We start from the raw sequence: 20074 nt of genomic DNA, 5'->3' as shown, positions 1-20074 counted from the left end.
AAAAATGGTGGGAAAACTGCATAGCCACCAATAGAAGAATGAAATTAGATCCCCATCTTTCACCCTGCACAAAAAGTAGCTCAAAATGATCAAAGAACTCAAGACCCAACACTCTAAAACTGCCACAGGGGGAGAGAAACACAGGGAAAAGCCTTCAAGAGATAAGTGTATGCCAGGGCTTTCTCAAAGGCTCCAATATTTATGAAGGGATAGAGAGTGCTGCCAGATGACATTGCACAGAATTAATGTTCCTGAACAAGAAGGGAACAACAGAGAAGAGTCAGCCTGCAGAATAGATGAACTCTGGAGATATGTCTCTGATAGGGAATTAATACCAAGAGTATACTATAAAAGTAGAAAAATAAAATAAAAATTAGCCTCTTCCCCATTATCTAAGCCATAAGCAATTGGCTATTGACTAGATATTTCTAAAAATTACAAACAGCCAATAAATGTTTGGAAAACGATCATCACGCTTGGCTGTCATGAAAACTACACTGAGACTGCATCCCACTCTATTCAGAATGGCTATCACAAAGAAAACAAATAATAAAGGCTATGTATAAGGATGCAAAGCTGGGTGTGGTGGCACATTCCCTTAACCCAAGCACTTAAGGCCTCAGTAGGGAGATCTCTGAGTTCAAGGTCTACAATACATACCAAGTTACAAGCCAGCAAAGGCTACATAGCTCAACCTGTCTCAAACACAGAACAAAACAAATGTAACCCTGACCACCACCATCACCACCGAGGAACTTGGTAGAAATATACATTGTTTGGACACGGTGGTGCATGCCTTTAATTCCAGCACCATGGAGGTGAGTAAGGATGCAGTGGGGAGGGGAAGAAGCCTAGGCTGGGCATGTAGCTCAAATGGTAGCGCACTTGCCTAGCAAACACAAGGTCTTCAATTTGATTCCCAGCACCAAATAAACTGAGTGTGGTGGTGCACACGCTTAGATTTCCAGTACTAGGGAAGCAGAGTTGGTGAGTTTGGGTCAGGCAGAGCTATATAGCAAGATCCTGTCTTTAAAAAAGTCAGGGAGAGGGAGTTCAAGGATATCCTTGGTTACACAAGAGGATGAGACCAGCCTGAGCTACAACACACACATACATACAAAGTGAATTATTGTATACTTCTAGCAGGAATGTAATTAGCCCAGTCAGTATTGAAATCAATATGGAGAATCATCAACTAAAACTACTATATGATCCAACTATATCACTCCTAAGTAATTAAAGGCAGCATACCATGGACACCTGTACATGTTTATTGAAGCAGTATTAAGGCCAAGATATGCTGTGATCCTAAATGTTCATCAACAAATGAATGGATAACAAACATGGTTGGGGTGTGTGTGTGTGTGTGTGTGTGTGTGTGTGTGTGTGGTGCACACACATGCATGAACATACAATGTAGTTTTACTCAGAGACAAGAACAAATTATGTCATTTTCAGGAAAATGCATGTAATACAAGATCATATTAAGTGAAATAAGCCAGACTCAAAATACAAACATGTATTCTATCACATATTTTATATTTTAATGTAATTTTAATGTATGAGTGTTATGAATATAAAAATATTTAATATTATATTTTACTATCTATAGGTATGTATGAGGCATGGAAGTAGAAAGGGGAATGTTTGGAGGAGGAAGAGGACTAACAGGAAATGGGAAACAAACATAGGTAATGAAGAAAATCAAATACCACACATTTTCTTGCATACATAGGATCAAATTTTTAAAATTTATGACATGAAAGCTGTATGTATGCACATATGTATTTACACATATAAATACAAATGACATGAAAACAATATTTTTTGGGAAGACAGGGCAACAGTAGGGGACAAAGAGGGTAATGATGTGGGCAAATATGACAAAAGTACAATGGTTTTTATACATGAACAGATTATAATGAAATTCAGTATTATATAGGCTAACTAAAAAAGTCTTTGAGGGCCATGGTCTAACAATGTGAGTTCTACTTCTAGAACCCTACATGATGGAGAGAACTGATTCTCACAAGTTGTACTCTGATGTCCACACATGAACCATGGCACACTTGTGCCCACATACATATACACATACATATGTACAGGTGTAAATGGAATGTATTTGTATATACAGATAAATAAATGGAAGAAAATTTTGTAATTTTTTAAAAGTGACAATAAAAGGTGAAGGAGAAGGGTTTAGCAGGTTAACGCACTTGCCAAGTCCACTGACCTGAATTCAATCCCCAGGATACACGTGGTAGATGAGAACGGATTTATCCTCTGACCTCCACACTCAGAGTGGTGCACATGCACCCATTTTGTATGTACCTGCATACACCCATAGTTCCCACCCCCACATAAAAAATAAACCTTTAAAGTAGCAACAGATTAAGGAATGAGAATAGTCTTTTTCAAGAATAATGCTTTAGCTAAGGATAATGGCTTAAGGGAAACGAATAACACTGGTTTATATTTTAAAGATTATTATGAGATCAGGGATATAGTTCAGGGGAAGTGTGTGCTCACCTACATGTGTGATTTCGGGTGTCACCGGCAGACAGACAGACAGAGACACAGACATAGACGCACACACACACAGACACACACACAGATATACACACACACACACACACACACCCTCAATTATTTTGCATAGAAAGGGATTGCTACTTCTGAATTCCTCAACATCACTGGGTGACTCACTTGGCAATTAGCTAACACATTTGTCTTGTACTGGCAGAACTGTGGATTTCAGCACGGCTGGCACAAACGCAATGCTCAACAATTCTGTTCCTTTGTCCTTAGTCAAGAAAAGTACACAACCTTACACAAAAATGTTAAAAAAAAAAAAAAAGGAAATGTCATGGGATCCTTCAGAAAGACTAAGCAATAGAGATCTAAAAGCAACGGTTTTTATCTCTCACTTACCAGAGCACACTCTGCCTCCAAAGAAAATCACTGGACCTGGGTTTTGGTTCAGTGATACAATATGTACCTACCGTGAATAGGTACTAATCCACAGCACCAAAGTATTTTTAAATCACTTCTTGTTTCTTATTTGTTCGGTTGTTTTGGTTTGGCTTTGATCCTGGGGAGTAAACTTAATCTTCCTTGTTCAACACTGAGCTGTATCCCCAACCTCCATTTTACCCCTTTGCCTTTCAGTTCTTTTTTTGTAAGATACTATTTATTTTCATGAAAAGAAAAGGCTTGACATTTTCTTGTAATTAAAAACTAAAATGACAAATCCAAATCATCTTTAACTGTAAAATGGGGAGGATAGCATACAAAACTTGCAAATCTGTGAGGATTAAACAAGACACTGTGTTTAAAATGCATTTTATACCCAACTTGATGCTCAAGAAGTGACAGTGATTATTACTCTTATGATCATGTCCCATCTAGAAGAGCTTTGGACTTTTCAGGGTCTGGATGGCAGGATTAGTAAACAATCGGGAGGCACATCAGCCATTTCCTTCCTGAAGGAGGAAAGCACAAAATGACACCTGCATCTGGTCAGATGTCTCAGTCTGGTTAGTCATGTACCACCAATATGATTTCTGACACAATCAATCTTTGTTTCTTTTCATCGATCCATTTAACTTCCTTTGAAAACATAGATGGGAAGCAGAGTACATTATGTGGTGGTTATCTTTCTGCTCTTTTACAATAACTATTCAATAAAGCTTTCATTCCCCTGCATCACACCACATTATCTCTTGAGTCACAGTCTAAACCTCCTTTAAGTTGCTCTGTTTCTGAGTCCTTTTGGAGAACAATGGGTCAGGAACTTGAGGGGTAGTAAATGTCTCTCAACTGGTAGTTTTCACAGACAAAAGTGTACTGAGCAAATACCTATAACAAATGAAATTACAACATCATGTCAAAACTAAACATCAAACATTTTATGAAGTCCAAATGTGTCGAAAGCTAAACAGACAACCCAGTACTTTTTCAAGTATTTAATTCGGCCATTCTAGATTCTCTATTAAGAAGGAAATGAGCCTAGAATTGATGGCTCACCCTGCCTTCTTAAACTAGAAAGAACAAAATCAAGGGACAATGGTGATCCAGTTTTTGTTCTGAAGCACTAATATTCAAACAAAAGAAATGCTACACATGCAAATCACCCATGTGAAAAATTGGCCACCTTCAAGACAGACCGCAGCTCTGAAAAGGCAAGGAACAGTTATTGACCCATACCCTGGCATGCCTGTGCTACAATCCAAGACATTCTTCATTTACTCCAACAAAAGTCACTGATCACAGCCAAGAGAACTCACTGAGAATCTCAACACTATATATTTCTGGGGTCAGTTTTAAGTCACAGTTTACATTTTGTCTTATTTTATGTGTGTACTTGCATTCGTGCTCACAGAATCCAGAATAGTGTGTCAGCTCTCAAGAGCCGGAGTTACAGATAGTTGTTGGGAACTGAACTCAGGTTCTCTGCTCTTCACTTCTGTTTTTTGAGACCTGTCTCAGTATGGAGTTCAGGCTCCATAAATACTGGGACAAGATGTGTGTGCTATCATACCTACCACACTAAACCTTTTTAGACGTCACTCCTCCAGTCTCTTTTCTTAGGATCTATATGAGCCATGATCTTTTATGGTTTCCTGGGATATTGACTTACAGATGGTGGACCAGGTTACCTAATTACCAGGTTGACCTCAAACTCCAAGGCTCAAGCCATCCTCCTGCCTCAGGCTCCTGAGTAGATGGAATTACACAGGCATACAGGAATGCCCATGACCACTCGAGATTTTTTTAAAATGAGACCACACCATGTAAAGATGATGAACTCTTATGATCTCAGCACTTGAGAGATGGGAGGCAGGAGAATGAGGAAGGATTTAAATTCAAAGATAGCCTGGACAACATGGGGACTTGCCTCAAAAAAAAACTGTGCTAAATATGAAAAATATATTTACAGTTGGTTCTCAAATGTCTTGACTGGTGGAGAATATGAATAAACCACAAACCAAAGGTGTTCCTCTTTCCTGTCAACCAGCAATCAAAGCCTACTCAGAAAAAAATATTTGTAAATATGCTATAAATATACAATAAGTGACCCAGAGCACACAAACAGGCTGTTTTAGGTCCCCGTGTCCTTATCCACTATCTGTAGTATTCTTCTACCTCTTTGTCTCTTTGTGGCCAATCTGTAAAGGCGCTCCAGAGTTTTACGAGCTCACTGAGAAACTACCAATACCTCTGTAAATAGGTTACATTTTTTCATCACAAGCAATTTTTGCACAGAGTATCTGGATTTTTTTCAGTCTTCACTAAACCCTGACCTACTGGAGAGCCCTTACTTGCAGCCCAGTACTTACCCTACAGCAAGGACTCAGTAAAAGAATAACACAAATTAATAAACCAAACTGCTTTTATTCAGGAGCCAATGAGGTATTTCTTCAAGCATGGAAATAATCTGATCACAGTGCCTCTTTAGAAAGATGCATCTTTGAACACAGCTGTGGAATCAGATTGCATGGCTATCAAGCCCAGAATCTTAGCACTATCATTTATTACTGCATCATCTCTGGGCAAGCGTGTAAAGTTCCTCGGTGTGAGTTTCCCCATTGGGAAAACAGGGGTCATACTGATTCATTTATTACTGTAAAGATCCAATGGGAATTTTAAGGCACTTAAGGGCTTCAGGTGTAAATACAATTAGTACCTCACTTCCCGAGCACCACCCTCAGGCCCCTCAAAAAAAAAAAAAAAAAAAAAAAAAAGAAAGACAGAAAGGAAAACTCTGCATCACTAACATAGTCATCACTAGTGCCAATAGTCAAGCTGCCAAAGAGCAGGATAAAAAATAACGGGTAAAAAAAATTCCTTAAAGCCTGGGTGGTACCACTCAAAACAACTTGGAAGGAAAGACTGTAAGGGAATCTGCTTTAAAATGTTCAGTCAGAACAAACAAGTGGGGTTTTGTTACAGTTGTATTTTAAGTTAGCTCATGATTAGATCCTTTGCATGCATGGTGTCAGGAGATTGAAGCAAGGGCCTCTAGGTTAGTAAGGACACTCTACCACTGAGCTATGCCCCCAGTCCATTACTGGCTTGTCAAAATAAAAAGCTATAATCTATCCAGCCAAGGCACAGATTTGATGCTGAGTCCCGTATATCTAGCATTGTTGAATTCTAGTCACATTCTATAACCATCGCAAATTTCTCTATGTAGCAGATCTTTCTGGCTCTGCTCCCTCCTTACTCCACCAGCTGCCACCTGTTTTGTTTCAGAATTCCCAAATCCCCAATTCTGAGAGGACATCCCCCAAAACTCTGGTTAGAAAATGGGTTTGCAGTTTCTTCCCACCTAACCCTGTAGCGCTTTTCTTTTCCTTTTTCCTGCCCACCTCCTTACTTCTCAAGCCTTGCTATTCTCTACACGTAGCAACTTGAAACCTAAGAGTATGGGAAAGCAACAGCGTAATAGCAGCGGTGCCAAGACCCGGGGATGCTGCCAAGCTTTTCCCCAGGCTCCATATGCAGCGGCCCAACTACTCAGAGGCTGGACTTAGATTTAAACCCATGGAGCCTCATGAACTTGGAATTTCTTTTGGCCTCTGCCCGATTTCTTCAACCTCTTTAATTAAACCTCCTCCCAAACCCATGAACCATTCAAATTTAGCCCGTTCTCGCAGTCTTAGGTAAGGTCTATCTTTTTCTGGAAGTTTCCCTGGACCATTTTAGCCCACAGATTATCACCCCACCCACCTACCCAAACACGTACTGTACTTACTGACCAGAAAACAGAATCACCAGGCATATTTACACCATTAAGTAAATGTTGCGCATCTGATCTTCCAAGGAAAAGAATGGTGTCTCAGGGCTTTGGAAAGCCCACCCGCCCTACCACCCCATCTTTGAAACCCCCTACTGAGCGTGTTCATCTTCCTGAATAGTGAGTCAATCAGTGAATTGTTTGGGCTAAGGCATGCCAAGATAAAAGCATGTTGAAATGAAAAGGACTTAAAGGATGGGTAAAAAAGAAGTACTAGGTGTCAAATGGGGGAAAATATAGAACAAAGGTGTTCGACTAATATCTGTTTTATTTGTCACGGGGTTGAAAACAGATATAGGGGAGGGAATGTCAACTGGAAAATGAAAAAAAAATATTTGAGGGGGGATGATAGCAAGAGAAACATGAAGCCCCGGAAAAATGTTGGGTCAATTCTACTAAAACCAACAGGTAGGCCAATTGCGTAAGCAAAGGGGGTTACTGGGATGGCATGGATAGGGAGATACAATCACGTAGGCAAGGGAATTGGTAGGCCATATGACGGGGCACAAGTGGAGGAAATGGTCGCCAGTAAGTTAGCTGACTGAGTGGGTGGCATGGTTAGGTGTTTAGTCTGGAAGGAACAGGTGTGGGGCATTTCATTTAAAATCTAACCCCTCCCTCACCTTGACCCGGAAGCGGATGAGTGCTAGCCTCACGCAGTGGCTCAGACAGGCAGGTGGCAGGAACCAGGCCCGCGGTGGAGGGGTGCCCTTGTTGCCCACGTGTCCCACGATCAGTTGCGCAGTCTGCCGCTCCGCCTGGCACCGACGGCCCCACTCCGCCAGTCGGTCCTTCCCCAGGCCCCCAGGGAACATGACCACCAGCTCCAGGCCGTCTCCGCCCGGATAGGCACAAGCCTGGCACAGCGCTGACAAGTAGCCCAGCATGGCATTCCACTGGCCGCCACAAACCCAATCCGTCTGGTAGCCACCATAGAGCCGCGGCAGCGCGGAGCCCGCGTCTACCAATACCCGAGCCCCAGGCAGCGGAGGGGGCGGCGGCGGATGCAGCCCTGGCGGCGCTTGGCCATGGTGGTGGAAATGGTGAGCAGGGTGATGGTGCCGAGTCGGCCCCGCGCCCCCGGAGTAAGCACCAAAGGCAGCAGGCGGGAGCGGCGGCGGCAGAGGAGCAGAGCCCCTGGCGATGCGTGGAGCCCCTGGCGCTAGGGCTGCTGGCGGCAGCTGGCGGTGCAGGTGCTGCTGCTGCTGCTGGCGCGAGACGGTGCGCGCGAGTTTGAGGAGGTCCACAGGCACCACAGCCCCGGGACAGCGCTTCTCCAGGAACTCTTGGAAGCCCTGGACGCCCATGCTTCCTCCGTGGGCAGAAGAAACAGCGGCTGCGCAAGCGAGCCAGGCGGCGATCCCCGCGCGAAGCTGGAGGCGGGCGCGTGCGCACTCCGCGGGGGGTAGGGGCGAGGGGGGCGGGGAGAGGGTTCGAGAGCGGGAGGGGCGAGGGAACGTGGGCGGGGAGGGGAGGAGACCACAGACTGGGTGCGGATGGAGAGCAGAGGTGAGGCTGACCAGACTCAGAAGAGGCTGGGAAGATAAAAGCGATGACAAATCGTAGTCACTTCTCTTTTCCCGTTCCCCTCCGCTGCTCTTCTTCACCTCTTCAAAGGGGGTGAAGCCTCTGCCTTCCACCTCCGGGAGCCATGTTGCCTCGTCTTCTCTGTGATACTCGCTTTCTAGCTGGGGGAGGGGTGCAGGGGCGGGGCGGATGAGCATCCTGGGAGTTGTAGTCTTTTCCTGGATAGCCTCAGGATCTAGTCTTCGAACCAGAGGATCACTCCTGTCAGGCCTTGATGTTCGTAAGTGTCAGAAGAAGCAAGGCATGAAAATGTGTGTATAGGATTTACACCAGAACTCTTAGTATCCAACCGAGTTGCCTCAGGATATTACACCACCATTCCCAGGGAAAGGAATGGAGCTGATGCATCATGGGAAAGGAAGTACTGTGGATTGGTAGAATTTGGCTAAAGTGAGCTAAAGTTCCTTGAGAGGGAGAAATTTCCCTTCCATAGAAAAGATAATATGCACAACATTAAATGAATGGAAAAGAACACATGTGAAGCATAACAACCACTACCATTTCTGTATCAATCCACTTGATTTTAGCTACTGTCATACTTTGAAGAGTTGTCCCCCTTACGAATGGTAAAAACATTTATTTAATACAATGAATGCATAGACAAACTAAAATCGACTCTAAGTTGCCTCAGGATCTCTGGTCAGGGAGATTAAACACTCGCTCAAATTCAACTACAACTTGGACCTTATTGGTACTCAGCTATGAATATGGTTAGGTGATTTGTTTTCCAACCTAGTAAATTTGCCCATGTGGGAGCAATTCAAAATAGCTGCAAAGCTTCTAATTTGATCACAGTCTTTTGAAGAGTACGTTTCAGCATGCTTCTCCAATGAAATCCATGTAGAGCCTTCTTCTGTCAAGCTTTTAGGGCTCAGTCCTTCAGCCAGAATACAGCAGAAAATAAGATCTGCAGAACACAAAAGGGCAGAACCTCAGGAATGGCATCAGACTGGTCTGTTAGGATGGAAATGCAAACTGGTTGCAAATTCTAGAAAGGGGTTTGTCATAAGGTCTAGAGTGGCAGGGATGGGAGGACAACATGAAGGGGAAGGAAGGGATGAAAGATGGAGGGAATAGATGCTTTCAGTAAAATGTGCTTACTAGAGAGTTTGCCCAGCATCCCTGTCCTAGAAATTAGCCCTCTCATTGTTAAATTGATAGGGTTACTGCAGAAGCTGTTGTCTTAGGTATGGTGGTATGTGCCTGCAATTCCAGCACTCAAGAGGTTAAAATAGGACAATCACCTTAAGTTTCAGGTCAACCTAGGCTACCCAGTGATTTCAAAGAAGCAAGAGAGTAAATAAATCCTATCATGTTCGCATATTCTTGTAATGCCATATTTTAACTGGATGTGTTGGCTTACATCTGTAAACCCAGCATTCAGAAGGACAAGGCAGGAGGATTGCCACCTTGAAACTAGTGTTTTCCATGTCAGCCTGGGATAAGAATGAAACCAAACAAACAGTAAAGAAAAAACATTAAACCCTAACAACAACAAAAATAATTGGATCCCACAAGTGAGATACTTTTAGATGAAAACTCTTATATTAATCTACTTTCAAAGCATCCTTTCTAAGCTGGTGAGATGGCTCTCTGGTTAAAATGCTTGCTTTGTAAACATGAGAACCTGAGTTCAATCCCCAGAGCCCACATCAAAAAGCCAGGCTCAATGCAGTGCATTTGTAATTCCAGTGCTGGGGAAGTAGAGCCAAGTGGATTTCTGGGATCCAGTGGCCAAGCAACCTAGTCTAATTGGTGAGTTCCAGGCCAATAAGAGACCCTGTCTCAAAAACTGAGATGGAACACTCCTGAAACTGATATCCAAGTTTTGCCCTCTGGCCTTCATGGGCGTACATATGAATGCACACCAAGACATACAATGCGTCTGTGCACACATACAAAATGACCTTTCCATTATTTTCAGCTTTGATACAAACTGAGATACAAGAATTCGCAGATGTACTCTTCTTCCCATTTTAATTGTTTTAACGCCTTGTGAACTTGAGCTAAGTGTGTCCAAAATTTGTATCTTTTCCTCTTACAGGATGGTCTTATAAACAGCATATGTGGGACTGTGCATGGCCTAGCCAATCCCCACTCCTCAGTACATCTGTCTGTCATTTCTTCATTCTCCATTGCCCTGGTCAAGGCAATCTCAAAGCCATGCTGGTTGAAACACTCATGGATTCCTTATCTGCTTTGAGTAATAAATCTTTCTCCATTCTTTCATGTCTTGGCTGTACTTGTTTAGCCTTTTTGCACGCACCAAAATGTGAGCTCATTACATTTGGTTACAAAGTAAATACTCAATCCAGAAATGAGGTGTGGCAAATTACAAGCCCAAAACATGTGGAACTGATACAGATGGAATCTTCTAGCATCCATTGATGGGAAGGGAGTTGACCCATTTTGTAAGCTATGGAAGTGAACCAGTTAGTTATGGTTGCTGGGACTCAAAAGAAAAGAACTCTGGAACTGGGCATGAAGCTCAGTGGTAGAGTCCTTACCCAGCTTCCATTCCTCAGCACCACAAACAAATAAAAACAAACTGAGCTTTGATTGCCACAGGCAAAAATCCCTGGGCCCTGCTGACTTGCAGCAGAAGTGTCAGACCCACTTCAAGGACTTCACTGATTGATTTCACTTATACTACACATGTATAAGGAGTAGTAACTCCTCATGTACCAACTCTGCCAAGAGTGCTGATCTCCTAAATGAATCCAACTGGATTTTAAGAAACAAGTGAACATCCCCAAGGCAGATGGGGGAGGGGGTTCACAGTATTAAGCTCAGCTCAGCTTACTATCTCCTACTAGATCTCCAGAGGATCTTGAGCAGAATGGCAGAGAAAATGAGCGAAATACTTAAGAGTGCTAAGAAAAAGAAGCTGCAACAGAAGCAGAACACTTCTTTTGCATGTGCAAGACAAGGAGTTCCATCCCCGGCACTGGAAAAAAGGAAGAGAAAGGAGACCAACAACAAGATTTTTACTGTTATTAATACTTGCTACTGGGAGATGTCCCAACATGAAACCAATAGGCCTTCCATTGAAGATTTAGAAAATTTTCGTCAGTAGAAAATCATGTCTAGTGAATGGGAATCCTAATGGGCCATCCAGAGTAGCAATTCTGGACCAGCACATCACAGTAGCTGTGAACTCTTCTGAACAGGATCATCTCAAGCCTCACCCTGTATTTTCAACATTGGATACACTGTGTGTACCACCAGAAGTCTGTGATTTTAGTCATGTGAAAGATAAAGTCAGACATATGTTAAAGTACCATGAACAGTATATCCACTAACTACTGATGGTAGGGGAAAGAGATGAGCTTTCTTCTCACTTGCAGAGACATAAGTGGAAGAATGGGGAAATAGGAGAGGAAACAGGGTGGGGGCAGAATAGCATCAAGGTAATAAAAAAATTACAGAGGACTGATCAATATAAATGTGATTAGGTCAAATGTACATGCTGGCTGACAATTAGATTTTTATCCTATCAACACAGACAAAGAGACAGAGGTCCTATTGTTCCTGGCAATTAGGTTTCCAAGCAGTGTCTCACAGGTCCTTTGGAAAGACATCCTGAGTTGGAAGAAAGATACACACTCTAAGGAACAGAAGGATTGACAAATATAAGCCCCTTTTAGTCAATGCTCTGCAGTGGATCAGTTATGGTGTACAATTAACTGAATTATTTTGATAACCCCACTTTTCCTGAATAGCACACCGAATTGTCCAGGTGATTTGACCTTAAGTTTCTCAAAGGCTTGTTAAGTAGGTCAAATCTCCTAGTGCAGGGGTATGAAAGGGGTATGTTGGTGCATTTTGCACACCCCTCTAGCCATCTGGGAAATTTGAACACATTTTCAAATCTAAGAACCTCACTTTAAGCATAACCCTGGCCTAAGTACAGACTGGTTAAGCAAGGAAATAATAGCAAAAGGACTCTCATGAGTTTATTTCCATTATACCTGTCTTAGTCCCGGCTTCTATTCCTGCACAAACATCATGACCAAAAAGCAAGTTATGGAGGACAGGGTTTATTCAGCTTACACCTCCACATTGCTGTTTATCACTAGAGGAAGTCAGGACAGGAACTCCTGCAGGTTAAGAAGCAGGAGCTGATGCAGAAGCCATAGAGGGATGTTACTTACTGGCTTGCTTCCCCAGCTTGCTCAGCTTGCTTTCTTATAGAACCCAGGACTACCAGCCCAGGGATGACACTACCCACAAAGGGCCCACCCCAGTTGAGACAAAACCTTACTGCTGGGTCTCATGGATGCATTTTCTCAAGGGAGGCTCCTTTCTCTGTGACAACTCCAACTTGTGTCAAATTGACACACAAAACCAGCAAGTATAGGACCCATCTAGGCGAAAGGGTAGATACATCTTCAGATCTAGTGATAGATCAACATGTGACTTCTTCTTCTTCCATAAAAGGGAATTTTGATGGTGTTTATTTGTAAACTGTTATATATTTCTCTGTTTGTGGAAGGTACATTTATCAGAGATTTCTAGATGACAAGGAGCCACATTTTATTGTAACTGAACTAAAGGAAGAAGGGATGGGCCATGTGGTGCCATTATATCTGGATTAGTAGTTGCTTGTGACTCGCAGCTATACCTGCATTTTGTTGAGGTAGTCATGCTTCTAATTGTATATACAAGGGAATAGCATATGTGTTTATAGAGCAATTACCTAATGGATTGTCACTGTGTGGTCTTTTCCTCCCACCTTCTCTACTTCATTGTTTTGGCTGTAGAGACCGCCTTTCATGTTCTTTCCCAGAGAACTTGGGGTAGATTTAGAGGAGGAGATGGGAAAATCCCAGGTCTATCAAAATACCCACTTCATTTGTTCCTAAGACCCATCGTGTTATCCCTAGATTTTGTAAAACCGCCATCTTCACGAATTCCCTTCTTGCTGAAACTTGTTCAAATTTGCTTTTTTTTACTTGGACATAAGAGTATTAACATGCATATGCAACCGAGAAAAAACTACAGTGGTTATAGACCATAGAGAATGTACAGATGGCAGATGCCAAAGCCCTGGAACCAGGAGGAGGTGTGTTCTGGAAGCAAGACCGGTGTTTCAGTACCAGTTTAGCTCCTTAATAGGGAGCCAACTTTAACAAACTACATAAACTCTTGGACTCTCACTGCATCTATGAAATAGAAACTCAATAATTTATTCAACAAGTTTAATAACACTATGAGAATAGAGCTGGACACTGCAAAAAAGCAGGTGTTTTTGTGGTGGTTGGTGGACCAATTAATTTATACAGGTTTACTTACAGGAGCATGGGTGACTCACATGCAGCTGTGCCACTGAAGTATCTTCCTTCTTACAGCCATTGTTAACAGGCTTCTATATCCTTGAGAAGGGGGTACAGCCTCATATACCGCCCCACTCGCTATGGGATACTCTAACTGATGAGGGCAACCATCATGTCCAGCCTGGAGGAAACAGTCCCAATGTTACCAATTAATTCATTTTCAGAATCTCTGAGCTCCTGGTCGCTGTCCGGTTTCTTACAGCATCCTTTGACCACAGCCCCTTCATGAGGGTCACCAGGAGCTCCCTTCCCCTGGAGCATTCTGTATCCCCTTTCATCTGGCTGACAGGCACAGGCTTGTGGTGATGGCAGAGAGGTTAGAACCATGCGCTTTTCTCCACTGGAGAAATCACTTCCATTCCCTTTTCAAGATTCAGCTTAAAAGTGACCTCATAATTTGTTTAATTCTCTTCCTTTACATAATCCCAGGTCTAGGAAATGCTGGCACACAGCTACTATTTTGTGTGCACTGTGTGTCTACCTGGAGGTATTCTCAAAATCAGAGAGAATCAGCACAGGTCTTAAGTTTCTATTGTTTAGGACTCATAATATTACAAAAAAAAAGATGTTCAAGTGAAAGAAAAGGAATGCAGTGCACAGCAACCCCTTCTCCCAAGTTATGAGACCTCCTGCCATATGTTTGCTCCCAGTTTCCTCTCCAGAGGCTCAGCGAGGGTCCACAGTCTGCCTAGGCAGTCCACCTTCTGTTGCTGGAGAGGAAGCCTAAACTCTCCATGGTGTGGCTGGATTGCAGAGATGAGAAGACTTCCTAGAGGGCAGCAAGAAATAGAAATGAGTGACATTAGCCTTGTGCACTAGAACAGGGAAAGCCCTCTGCTGAAGGAAACCCTGGGCTTGGCGCCAGTGACAGGAATAGGACACGCGGAGGCTACCGAACAAAAGGTCAGCCACTTGGGCAGCACTACACAGAGAGCCTGAGAAGCAGCAATCCTCAGAGAGCTTGGAGTGGGGACTTGCTTAAAACTTCCTAGGCCAGCAGAGACCAAAATAAATGAATGAATGAATGAACGAACGAACGAATGAATGAATGAATGAATAAAATAAAAAAGCAAAAAAAAGCTGATGTCACCTGGCAGAAGACAGACCAAAAACTAAAACAAAACCAGACTAAAAAAAAGACAAAGCAGAACGTAAAGGATGTGATATAAGAGCTGCCACTTTATTGGATTTTTTTAATTTGCATTTCAAATGTTATCACCTTTCCTGGTTCCCCATCCATAAACCCCCTATCCCATCCCCCAGTCCCCTTCTTGTATGAGGGTGTTCCCTGATCCAACCACCCACACCTTCCCACCTCCCCGCCCTGACATTCCCCTAGGCTGGGGTTCCAGCCTTGGCAGGACCAAGGGTTTCTCCTCCCATTGGTGCCCAATAAGGGCATCCTTTTCTACATATGCAGCTGGAGCCATGGGTCTGTCCATGTGTGCTCTTTGGATGGTGGTTTAGTCCCTGGGAGTTCTGGTTGGTTGGTAATGTTGTTCCTATGGGGTTGCAAACCCCTTCAGCTCCTTTAATCCTTTCTCTAACTCCTCCAATGGGGACTCCATTTTCAGTTCAATGGTTGGTTGCTAGAATTCGCCTCTGTATTTGTCATAAGAGCTGCCACTTAAAATGGACTGGACAGAGCTGACTTCAGAGGCTGTCACAGGGAATCATAATTGACCATTTTGTTGGCTCCCTTGGTACCCAAAATGACTTATGTTCTAGAAGTCTGGAGCTCTATGATAATGCGTACGTGTTTTTCATGAGCTTGTTAGAGTTCCTGGATTGGTGCCCTCCAGCAACTTAGGATCTAGGAGCCCTGATACCCTATTTGACCTTTGAAAACTGCCCAGCACCTCAATTCAGTCTTGATTCCCCGACAGAAAAGGGGGCAGGAGTTGTCTCCTGGCAAGTGTAGATCCATTTAACATAGAAGGTGGCCTGCAGGTAGTAAGTCACTTGTACAATACACAGAAAGCCCAGGTTTCAGTCACCAGCAATATAAAAGTAGGGAAGATCCAGGCATTTTTAGTTCCATAAAAATGGGTGTATCGATGGCTTAAGAATTTGGCCTCAGGGGCAAGTGATATGCTTCAGCTGGTAATGGCATTTGTTGCCAAGCTCAAAGCCCCATGTTCAATTCCGAAGAACCCACAAGTTAGGAGGGAACAGACCCCTTCGAGCTGTCCTTTAACCTCCACACATGCACTGTGGCACACAAATAAATGTTTTAAAAAATTGATGTTTAATAAGACAGAGATTCAAAGCCCTGCTGTCACTCGGCATGTGAATTTGAAGTGGAGTTATAACCCTTACTCCTTTCTGGTGAGATGGGAGCAGAGAATCCAATTCGTGGCAAGCAATACCTGTTAGGGAGTCTCTCTGGGCATAAAGTGGCCTTAACATGAGCCTGGATCATCTAAGGACTTGGGGAACTGAGGAGGATGGATGTCTTAGTTAGGGTTTGTATTTCTGTGAAGAAACACCAGGACCATTGTGACTTTTATCAGGAAAACATTTAATTGGGGCTGGCTTATAGTTCAGAAGTTTGGTCCATTATCATCATGGCAGGAAGCATGGTGGCATACAGGCAGACATGTTTCTGGAGAAGGAACTGAGAGTTCTACATTTGAATCAGTGGACAGCAGGAAGGAACAGTAACACTGGGCTTTGAAACCCCAGAGCCTGCCCCCAATGACACACTTCCTCCAAGGCCACACCTACTTCAACAAGGGTACACCCCCTAATATTGCCACTCCCCGTGAGCCAATGGGGGCCATTTTCATTCAAACCATCACAAAGGAGAAAATCCACTCGAGCTTGTGATTTATCTCCAAACTTTGTGGGACGCTGAGACCCCTTCCCAAAATGTCTCTCTAGTTCTTCATGCATATTTGTATGTGTCCTCTCCCTGGAACAAATCTCCAGGTGATGACTCAGGCCTGACATACTAACACTCAGGGAAGCCGAGACAGGACAATAGATAAGATTTTGAGACTGGGCCAGGCTACACAGTGAGTTCCAGGACACCCTGGGCTATGTACAGTGTGAGACTCAGTCTCAAGTTGGGGCTGGAGAAATGGCTCAGCTATTATCACTGCTTTTGTAGGGACTCAGTGTTCACTTCTCAGTACAAACAACAGCATGTAACTCCAACTTCTGATACCTTCTTCTAGCCCCCATGGGCACTAGTATACATGCTCACATGCTCAAGGGCACTCACACCCACGTGTGCACGTGTGCACACACACAAACACACGCACACACAAAGTTATACTCACATACATACTACTACATATAAATAAAAATAAAGTAGGGCACTGGAGAGATGGCTCAGAGGTTAAGAGCACTAACTGCTCTTCCAGAGGTCCTGAGTTCAATTCCCAGCAACCACATGGTGGCTCACAACCATCTGTAATGAGAGCTAGCTCCCTCTTCTGGCCTGAAGGTTTACTCACAGGCAGAACACTAACTATACACAATAAATAAGTCATATATTCATATATATTATATAATCTTTAAACACAAATTCCAAAGGGCATATAGGAAGAAGAAGTTAACAGAACAGAAGAAACAAGAGGTGGAAGACAAGTGATGAGATAGCTGGAGAGGAAGATAAAGGCTCGAATATAAAAGGTAGAAGCTCGCTGTGGTGGCACACACCTATAATCCTAGCAGGTAGGAGGCAGAGGAAGAAGAATCAGGAGTTCAAAGTCAATCTACACAACAAGCCAATCTAAGCTACATCAGTCCAAAAATGAGAGACAGAAACTGAAGAGGAATGAGAACATTGTGGGGGAGGGGGATGCAATTAGGAAGAGTTCCTGTGCCGGTTGTGGTGGCGCACACCGGTAGGATTTGCTGAAGGAGGCAGAGGCAGGAGGATCACGAGGAAGAGTTCCTGCTAGCCCCAATCATGATGGATTGCTCAAACACAGGGATAAATGGTCTGTGCCAATGATAAAGTTGCTTGGTAACCTGACAGTGGAAAGGCTTTTCTCTGTAATGTGCTGTCCTTGTAAATACCCTGCTTGCTAATGGAAACAGGCCAGCCTTCAAAGGCTGCTCAGAATGCCTAAGACATCAACCCAGTCCCAGCACTTGAGAGCCTGGGGTATATGAGACTATGTCTTAGGGAGAAAAAAAAAGAATCGGCCTTAGGAAAACGTGTTCCATCCTCGTTGTCCTGTCTCATTGGGGGGACATAGTACAGGACAACTCTTATCTCCTCCATCCTGAGAACCTACCACAGCATGTAAGAGGAAGCAGCTCATGGATATATACAGAGGTGTGCAGTAAAATTTAAAACGTCTATTTAAAAACCTCTAAAACAAGTCTGTGATGATTGAAAAGCCAGATTCTCGTGATCCATCCAATGATCTCCTATGTGTTTCGAGTTAATCCCAAAATATGTGTCCCAAAGCATGCAGAACTGTGGGCCTGGGAATCAGTGCAGGATCACAACAGACCAGTATGTGCCCCCACCACCAGTGTGTGCCCCACAGGTTGGGTGGAGCCAGGGGCACAGCAAGTGACTGATAACTAGTAATAGGGTACCTGCTGCCTCCTGTTACAGTCCAAGATAGAGTCAGCGAGTGGATGCTCTCAGAGAGTATGACCCGCATGTTGGCACTCATCCTGGCAGTGGCTGTCTAGTGAGCAGGATTTTGAGCACACTTCCCAGTGGAGGCACACTCGGCAAAGGAGCTGTGGGAGATACCCACACCTCAGCATCTCCGCAGGACTATATCTTAGCAGTGAGCTGCCATTGGCCAGGTGCAGGAACTTATTTCTTCACAGACAGCACACTGTAGGACTTACAGTCCTGACTATCAGGAGCAGCACCACCTTAGCCAAGACAACGGTCTTGACCAGGCTAAGAGGAGTCTATTAATAGAAGTGGTGGCTAACAAGCTTTGTCATAAGCTGCACGTGCCTATGCAGGTAGAAGGAAATTCAAGTGTAGATGGCTACCATGATAACAGGTAGTTGGGCAGGCTGGACAGGGCCGACAAGGTCAGATAGAAGAGGCTGAAAGGAGGCACAGTGTGTGAGCAGCAGTTCAGGGCACAGAAGTGGGCAGGCACCCAGGAGACGGGGACCAGTCTGGGAAATTTAGTGATATTTCTTTTAATACTAATTAGACAGATGAGGCAAGGACCATAGTTTTAAATTTTCGTTTAAAAGATTAATTTCTGCATATTCATGTGTGTGTGTATGAGTATATGGGCATGTGTGCCTAGGTATATGTGTGTTCATGTGTGTGGTAATGTATGCACATGTGTGCAAGGGTGTATGTGTGTCCATGTGTGTGGGTGTGTGCATGTGTCCATAGGTATATGTGTGTCCGCGTCTGTGAGTGTACATGCATGTGTGCATAAGTGTATGTGGGTCAATGTGTGTGTGTTAGTGTGAATGTGCATAGGTGTCTGTGTGTCTGTATGAGTATATGTGTATGTGTGCATATGTGTATAGGTGTATGTGTGTCTATGTGCAGAGGCCTCTTGGCTTGGTTTGATAATAGCAAGTTCCAACAGTGCTCTTTCTTGTCTCAGCCCCCTTAGAGGTGTGGTTACAAGCATTTGTGAAGATTCCTGGCTTGTCACATGGGAGCTGGGATCTGAACTCTGGTTCCTGTGACTGCAGAGCACATCCTTTTAACTACTGAGCCATATCCCTAGGCCCATAGATTCTTGTTTTTAACTGTGTAAGATATACATAGCAAAATATTAACTTTCTCCTTTCCTTTCTTTTTGAGACAAGGTATCACACTGTACCTCAGTGTGGCCCAAAACTCATGTTATAGCCAAGGGTGACCTCAAACTCATTGGTATCCTCCTGCCTTAGCCTCTTATATGCTGGGATTACAGGCATGAAGTACCATATACAACTGTTAGGTGTATGGCTCAATGCTGCTAAGCACACTCTTTTGTGGTGTAACCAAAACACCTTTTAAAACATACAAAGCACTCCCCAGGCAGTTCTCAGGCACTCAGGGCTGAGAGGCAGTGAGCTACACTGAATGGAAGTGTTTGTTGATATTAAATTCCTGAGCACAGTTCTTTATTTGAAACACATAATGGGGACCAACCCCATCCAGTGCTAACTTTGCTGTAAGCCTTCCTTCCCTCCATCCCAAGCCCACCTCCAGTCATCATCTCTGCTATTTTCCTTTATTTCTCCCATCTATTCTCCTTCAACTACTTTAGCATCAAACTCTTTAGCCACAGATCTGATTCTGTCAGCTCATTATTTTCCCTGGTGGTGTTCATTAATGTTGATGTCTTTCAAATGGATTATATGTTGGTCTTACCTCCCAATTTAATTGCTTTTCCATCTGACCGACATT

At 43.6% G+C, this 20074-nt stretch overlaps 2 protein-coding genes across 7 annotated transcripts in view; both read right to left on the bottom strand.

Moving 5' to 3' along the window:
* Positions 1-8133, bottom strand: part of Fam120c (family with sequence similarity 120 member C) — a 153226-nt gene extending 145093 nt beyond the window's left edge. For both annotated transcript variants that reach the window (NM_001427708.1, XM_087600110.1), the window contains 1 exon segment: positions 7423-8133. In NM_001427708.1, the coding sequence (NP_001414637.1) occupies positions 7423-8106 (684 nt within the window). In that variant the 5' untranslated portion in view covers positions 8107-8133.
* A 4185-nt stretch (positions 8134-12318) lies between these two features.
* The window catches only part of Wnk3 (WNK lysine deficient protein kinase 3), a 164130-nt gene continuing 156374 nt past the window's right edge, over positions 12319-20074 (bottom strand). For 2 of the 5 annotated variants that reach the window (XM_087600108.1, XM_087600107.1), the window contains exon 23: positions 13323-14491. In XM_087600108.1, the coding sequence (XP_087456234.1) occupies positions 14411-14491 (81 nt within the window). In that variant the 3' untranslated portion in view covers positions 13323-14410. Of the gene's footprint in view, positions 14492-20074 lie in introns of all 5 variants that reach the window. The other 3 variants (XM_087600104.1, XM_087600109.1, XM_087600106.1) reach the window with 2 other exon arrangements.

This window comes from Rattus norvegicus, chromosome X (genome assembly GCF_021556685.1).
Source record: "Rattus norvegicus strain SHRSP/BbbUtx chromosome X, alternate assembly SHRSP_T2T, whole genome shotgun sequence".
Taxonomy (NCBI): Eukaryota; Metazoa; Chordata; class Mammalia; order Rodentia; family Muridae; genus Rattus; species Rattus norvegicus.
The sequence above is the reverse complement of the archived record's forward strand: the minus strand, read 5'-3'. Positions and strand labels throughout refer to the sequence as shown.